General features: G+C 31.4%; 2 protein-coding genes across 2 annotated transcripts; both read left to right on the forward strand.

The window, feature by feature from the left end:
• Positions 1-1,298: 1,298 nt before the first annotated feature.
• On the forward strand, positions 1,299-3,260 carry LOC145121748 (protein FAR1-RELATED SEQUENCE 5-like). Its single transcript, XM_079057450.1, has 4 exons — positions 1,299-1,455; positions 1,891-2,722; positions 2,827-3,085; positions 3,225-3,260. The coding sequence occupies exons 1-4, from the start codon at positions 1,299-1,301 to the stop codon at positions 3,258-3,260; spliced, it is 1,284 nt and encodes a 427-aa protein (XP_078913576.1).
• A 342-nt stretch (positions 3,261-3,602) lies between these two features.
• LOC145121749 (protein FAR1-RELATED SEQUENCE 6-like) lies at positions 3,603-4,568 on the forward strand. The gene is made up of 2 exons (XM_079057451.1): positions 3,603-3,794; positions 3,957-4,568. The coding sequence occupies exons 1-2, from the start codon at positions 3,603-3,605 to the stop codon at positions 4,566-4,568; spliced, it is 804 nt and encodes a 267-aa protein (XP_078913577.1).
• Positions 4,569-8,158: the final 3,590 nt, after the last annotated feature.

An 8,158-nucleotide genomic window follows, 5' to 3' on the forward strand; every position in this document is an offset into this window, starting at 1 on the left:
TAAAAATGAAAGATAGTCAAACAACTCAAAATTAAAAGTCTAAGTCTAAGATATTAATTGAAACCCTTTCTTATCAGTTCTAATTAAAAGCCAACTTGCCTACTGCCCACTAAACAAATCTTTCAATCCAATTCGGATTCAAACCAAGTTTAACACCCCTAAAATTATTCATGCTTAGATGGAAGTTTGAAGCCAAGACATGGGAAAATAATTAATACCATCGATGGTGTATCATTATCAACTAATCAAACAAACTATCAATTGTATCAATTATCAAACAAAAACTGAGTTACATAGATGAGGGAACTGAGAAGTTGAGTTCTTAAATTCTAAAAGAGTGTAACTGGATTCAAATAATGAGATAAAGATTTGATGAAAACTTATTCCTTTATATCAGTGAGTATAGGGTTGAGGGCAATTGCAAAAAGTAAAAATAAAAGCCGTTTTTAAATTGAAAATCTTCTATGTCGCCGATGGTAAACGCTGGTTGCTGTTTCGATTGGGAGACCTTTCGTGTTCTCTTTTTGGATTTGGTGATGACATCTTCAACGGCGGGAGTGGGGTTCTTCAGTATCTTCTTCATCGTCGCCGGGAAATTAGGTCAATAGTCGATTGGATGGGCGGCGTGAATGAGTCTTCAACCGGTGATGAAGATTAATCAGATCAGTCGTAGGCCGTATATAAAAGGGGGGAATTAGGTTAAAATCAACGTAACTAGCAAAATTATAGGGAGTATTTGTGGAAGTTATTTCTCAAATTACCTAGTTACCCTTATTGATTTATTTAATTATTGTTTTTTCTATTAAATTTTTATTGGTCCACAATCATGCATACAATAATACAATACTTAGTTAGAATACCTGAACCTATCTCTCTCTCTCTCTATATATATATATATATATATATATATATATATATATATATATATATATATATATATATATATATATATATATATATATATATATATATATATATATAGGAGTAGGATCAAATGAGAACACCTAAAAGGTTGAGAACGCGAGAACACTTATCAGGCAATCATTTTATTAGGGTATTTAAGTAAATTTGTATTTAATATAATTTTTAATTAATATAATACAATTAATAATCAATATATTATCCATTATTATTTACCTATAATTAAGGGATATTCCATAGTTATCGTTGAAGGAGATAGGGAATTGAAGATACGATTTCCAGTATACCATTCGTGATTTAGTCAATCGACATTTGTATTTGTAACATTGTTTATGGTTGAAGATAACAACGTAGGAATTTGTTAACCCAAAATATTGATGTCGGACTGTTTTGATTACAGTAGCGATGATACCGAACATGATGATCAATATGGCGACGAAGCATTCGACAATAATCAATATGATGAAGACGATTTCTATCATTCGGATGATCAATACAGCGGAAGAATTCAATTATCTGATTATGCGAGTGAAGGTAACAACATCAACATCTTTTAAATACAGATCGTGTATTACAATCATTATTGAATTTATGTATATGATGAATAAGACGTGTCATTTATTCAGTACATATTTGTATACGATTAATCATATACGTTTTATGTATTAATTAGTTAATGCTGGTGTATATCACAAATCGTTGTACATTGTTTCGTAAGTTTAATACAATGTTGATTAAGTTTGATAAGCATTGGTGATTATGCGTTAATACAATTATATATGATAATGATTTAAATCTTTTGACATAGTTATGTGTATTTTAAAATGAGTAAACACTTCAACTTTGATTACTGTTTCACACACGTTGATTATGATTAGAAAATTGTTTAGTTTATGAATACGTAATTGATCGAAATTTATATCATGTCTCTCATGTCGCATTATTGTTTTTTGTTGTCTAAAAAAATAGGTACAAATCGAACTGATTCTGAAGAGGAATCATTCAATAGTAATGTTGTTGACTCGCCCGGTGGGAAAACCAAGTTGTGGAAACCTATTGTTCCTAAAGAATTTATGCCAGATGTAGATGCTACTTATCAATCATTAGAGGAGGCGGTTGAAATGTATAAATTATATGTAGATAAAGCAGGTTTTGGTGTCAGGTTAAATACAGTAACGAGGTTTGGTGACAAAACCATTAAAAAAAGGTATGTAGTGTGCAACAAAATGGGTAAAATAACTAACAGATCAACTGACACTTTGGATCCTGAGGAAACTGGAAGGAATAAACGAAACTCAAACTTCAGAATTACGGACTGGAAGGCATTGATAAAGTTTGAAAGGTTACATATGCGAACTAATGGTTGTAAAATATATGAGTTTGAAGAGAATCACAACCACCCCTTAGAAACTAAAGAAGAAAGACAGTATTCCAAACATGCACGGCGACTTAGTTATAAAGACAAGGAGTTTATAGTGCGTTCTTCAACATCTAACATTGGTGCAACAAAGGCACATAAGTTACAAGCTAGTTTGCAAGGAGGTTATGAAAACCTTGGCCCTGAAGCAATTGATTATAAAAATTTTAGAAGGAAGATGGGAAACATTATAGGTGACAAGGATGCACAGCCGGTTGTTGACAAAATGAACATGAGGAAAGATGAGTTACCTAACTACACATTTGAGTATAAATGTGTTGATAGTGTGTTAAACGCAATGTTTTGGGCGGATGAAACCGATAAGTTATATTACAAGGAGTTTGGAGATGTGATCTCATTTGATGCTACGTTCCGAACAAATAAGTATGCTCTTATAGTTATCTATTTTTTTCTTTAAATATGAATATTGATTTTTTTTGAGTTTTTAATCAATGTTCAATTTGTTTTTAATTACCTTTTTAATACAGGTATGGAATGATTTTTGTGCTGTTTACAGCCATTGATAACCACAAACGTTCAATAAACATTGGAGCAGGTTTGTTAAGCAACGAGTCAATAGAATCTTATCGTTGGTTGCTCGAAGCTTTTTTGAAAGCACATGGAAAACACCCTCAATTAGTGTTAACAGACCAAGATCCATCAATTCTACATGCCGTTGATGCAATATTTCGTAGTTCTAATCATCGTTTATGTATGTGGCACATTATGAAAAAACTACAAGCTAAGGTGTGTATATTTTGGTTAAAGTTAACACGCAACATGTTTTATTCAGCAATGATTTACACAGTTTACGTATTTTTAAAACTGATTAGCATAGATATTGTTTATTCATAGATAATCTTATAAAATTCTAATGTTTTTTTAGGTTTCATCCGATTTTTTGAAAAACACTGATTTTTGAAAGCATTTTACTAAGCTTGTTTGGAATGTCTACATCGAGCCTGAAGTCTTTGAATCAAGGTGGAAACTGCTTATGAGAAAATTCAAACTACAGGACAAAAGATGGTTCAAAGACATGTACAAGGATCGAAAGCTTTGGATTCCAGCCTATTTTAAAGACATGCCACTACACGGTCTGTTGAAAACTACTTCAAGGTCTGAAAGCGTCAACTCATTTTTTAATAAATACTCTAACTCTGGTAATTTGCTTATCTATTTCATGGTGAACTACGACACCGCAATTGGAAAGCAATGAAATGGTCAACAGAAACTAGAACATGATACAAAAAATGCAAAGCATGAAATGACGCTTCCAAGTGGATTACTAGAACATGCATCTGCGGTTTACACTAAAACCGTTTTCTATGAGGTCAAAAAGGAAATATTTAAAGCAGCCTGGTACTGTTCTATTGACAGTGTTGAAATGATTGATGGGTGGCAAGTTGTTATGATTACACAAACGGATAAGAGCAAACAGTTGAAGATAAAATTCAAGGTTATATTCATCGTTTAAACGCTATTCATTAGTGATCATACAAGTATATTATATCATTATTTTTAAATTACTTATACTTGTTTCAATATTATGCAATAACCACCAACTAATATGTTAATTCAATCAGTTACTAACATACATTATTTTTATTATACAATGTAGGTTGAACTAAAGTTGCCTGAAAAAGAAGTTAAATGTTCATGCAATCACTTCATACGTACTGGCATTTTGTGTCGTCATATTTTTGTTGTATTGAAAAACAACCATTTTGAAGAGATTCCAGAGCAGTATATTCTCAGAAGATGGAGAAGGGATGCAATTTCCAGCCATTTGCTTGTCATGAAACATGTTGCCATGGAAACAGAAGATGACACCTTTAAACTTCTAACGGAGGCATACATCAATACTGAATACTGCTTGGATCATTTCAAAAGAAGCAAGAAGAAATTGTTGGAATTTGTTGAAAAAACACGTAACTTGAAGCAGGCAGCAATGGAGTTTGGCAGTTCAAACCAAACATCATCTGATAATGATGAAGAAGAAATTATTCGGATGCTTGGAATACGCAGCATTCCTGATGAAATAAATATCCATCCACCTTCATCTATACGTACCAAAGGTAGTGGAACTAAGAAAAGAATGGTTAGTGCTATTGAGAAAGCTGTTGCAGTTGCAAAGAAAAAAACCAGAATGTGCACAGGTTGCAATCAATATGTTAACCATAATTGGAGGACTTGCAAAGTCAGACTTGCACGAGAGTCAAAACAACCTTAAAATGGCCCATTCGTTTGCCCAATAGATTTTACTTTTCTATTAGATTTATGAATAAGAATATGTTTCTATGATTTAGTATGTTATTTTATCTTAAAACACCTTCATTATTTTTAACGTTTTGTTTTATTCAACAATGAATAATAGCATAAACAAATCTGGTAATCAACTTGTTTTATTGTATGTTGTTAGTAGTATCTCATAATAACAAATGTTTGTACGATTAACTTTTAAAACACCTATACATCATATATTGATTTATGTTTGCTTTTGGGTAAATTTTAGTCATAAGTTTAACCATATTAGACTTTAAACCCTTTGTTATAGTCAATAATGAATAATATCATAAATACATTAATTACTTTCAACATATTAATGATATGAAAACTGTGAAATAGTCTTCTGTTAAGTTAAAACAATTTGCATTTAAAGTATAATATGTTATGAATAATTCATGTATTTATGCTATTATTCAATATTGAATAACAACATACTTTAAGATATAAAAACAACAGCAATCATTATAGACTATAGATATATTCATTTAAATTATTAAAAATTCTGATTGTATGGTCATAGTAGTATAGCATATTAACAAATGTTTGTTAGTAAGAATCATTCCTGAATATACACTAAAATTATACCAGTCATGTTAATCATCATTTTTTGACATAATTTAATTTTTCAAATCTTAATGTAAAATTATAACAATTAAAATATCACCATTCCATTACTAAAATTAGCAAACCAAAATGAACTATTGTACGTTCAGCAACCCAAGTTAATATCATTAGCATACAAAACCATTGTTTTAAAACTATCCAAAAGAAATCATCGAAGTCATAACTAAAATAACTTTTTTAACAGAATTAACTAAAATCATCCAATCTCCTGTTAATTTGTTCCTTTGCAATGGCCAACAGTTGAGAACGTTGTCTTGAAGGAATCTTGTGGAATTCATCAACCTTTTGCAGCACATAATCTTTTTGCACATTGTATTCATGAGTGACGATTTTGTATAAATACTTTGTCCTAGGTTTAACAAGTTGTTCATCTTGTGCAGAAGACTCGTTCTTGAACCCAGCTTTAAACTCATTCATACTTCCACCCATATACGTTTCCATGTGATGCATCGTAAACACACCACAATCAATGTGGTTGTTTATTGTTCTCCAAGGCATTTCCAGTCTATGTGGCATCACATGTGAAAACATCTCAACTTTTGGATGATTCTGAGATTTTAAGTAATCAACTATGTACTCTTTCTGAAAATGTAAAAAACATTGTCAACACATATGAAATTTTATTAACTATGTAATGTAACTTTTATTAATCACTTACAATGATTTGGAGCAACTGACCATATATCTCATCATTAGGATCATCAACTTTGTTGTTGTCAATGATTACAAACTCTGGGTGTTGTAGATTGATCACAAAAAGGAAAATGTGGAAGGAACGAATGACTGGTACGAAAAGCTACAATGTTTATTCATTTACATGTATTCACTTTATTTAATATTCATATTTGATCAATGATAAATAAACACATAAGTAAACTGTTCAGATATATCTCTTACCAATCCAACGTAATGTAGGCTTGCGTCCATATCTTCAATAGAAAGCACCAGATTCTCAATGAATTTATCTTTACGTTGACTTTCTGTTAAATCACTTTCAAGATACGAATTCTGTAATCCATTTTTAAAAACTCATTAGCTTATTTATATGTTGTATTTAAAAAAATAGTATAATCAACATTGAACAATATTAAATTATACCGTCACATCTGTCTTGCAATAAACTCTAAGAGGCGATTCAGGTGCACGCTTACTTTCATCAAGATTCAACACTTGACTCCAACAATCAATCACATGACCAAATAGTTCACATGTTGGAAAAACACTTTCCATGTGAAACCTCTCAGCAGAAAAACCATCCAAAGTGTGGAAAACTATATCACTGCAAAAGATGTGACTAATTAATACTAATTTTAATAAGCAACCAACAAACTTAAGTAATTTTAAACATATTTTAAATGCAACTTACTTTGGCTCTCCCTGGAGAGAGAATATCCATTCTGCTACACGTTTTTCTTGTCGTGGAACTCCTTTGATGATATCAACAGCCCGTATAATGTAAGGAGATTTCAGATATTCGGATTTCATGTGAGGCATGTACCCTCTTCTACTAAACCCATTTTCATCATTGTTGAATGGTACTACAGACAAAGGAATTGGCATTTCCATTTTAGATGGTGGTGTAGTCTGAAAAGATTTTCTTCCAGATCTATTCACGAAGTCTGCATATTCCCGTGACATCTGAATACTACATTTTACTATCGGGGAGTTGTCAAACTGTTTGTGAGATGTTGCTAGAATCAGTGTACGTTCAATTTCAACAGCGTTATCATACCACCATTGAGATTGTTCTGGTTCCTCTGATGCGGAAACTTCATTAAACAAATCATTTACTTTGTTTTTCCATTCTTTGACCAACTGATTCTCAGGATATTTCTTGACAACATCATTTAGTTTGTCTTCCAACACTTTCTTTTGCTGCACTAGCATGCCATACATCTCCTTTATTGTTGAAATAGTTGTCTAATAAGGTCACCACAATATAATAATGTTACAAACCAAATAAAAACATTAATATGTCCTTTAGTATTAATTAATACTATAGTAACTCATAATTCAAATGTGAATAAGTAGTAAACTACCTCAACACTTTCCCCACTTCCACTAAAAATTCCCTCTCCTTGATTTCCCTACGAAAATTAATAGAATATTAGTTTTTGTACTAATACCTTATTATTTATTAATGATTATATTATATTAATACCTTACACCTTCTATCATTAATTTTAACACCTCCTGCATCATTTCCCTGTCAACATGTATGAATATAATTAAATTAGATTATACAAAATAACAAATTTTCAATTTCATATGCATTATTCAACATAATAAAATATTACCTGAAATTTTTCTTGCCCTGCATTACTAGTTCCCGATGCTTCATTGATGACTTGAAATGGTTCTTGCAATTCACCCATACCCAGACCTATTGTCCTACACTCTACTCTTTCTCGCTCACCCAGTTTATCAACATTCCAAAAACATATTGCTGGTCTGCCTCGTACAATCTTCACTGAATCGCATCGAACACTTTCTACATATAGCAACTACAACAAAGACAAATAAATAATGTATTAATTAAATACACTTTAATGAATCTGCACACATAATTCAACCAATATTGAATGATAGCTGAATTTAAAACAACTCTTACCAGCAGTAATATAATTGGCCCAACATAGAATCCTTTTTTGTTGTTTGGATTCCATGCACTTTTTGTCTCCTTAAGGCAATCAAAAACATATCCACACCAATCAATGTCACTTAGATCAGGTCTTTCGTGACTTTTGATAACATGGACAGGTCACATGTTCCCATGCTCATTGACTGACCTAGTGTATTACACAGCAGGACAAAGATTTTTACTTTAAAGAGTAAATCCGCACGTGTTGATTGCATAATAACTTGTTGAATTGCCCTTGGTCTAATATTATCTTCATCATCGAATTGTTT

Source organism: Lactuca virosa, chromosome 6 (genome assembly GCF_052849685.1).
Source record: "Lactuca virosa cultivar CGN04683 chromosome 6, Lactuca_virosa_CGN04683_v6, whole genome shotgun sequence".
In the NCBI taxonomy this organism is placed as follows: Eukaryota; Viridiplantae; Streptophyta; class Magnoliopsida; order Asterales; family Asteraceae; genus Lactuca; species Lactuca virosa.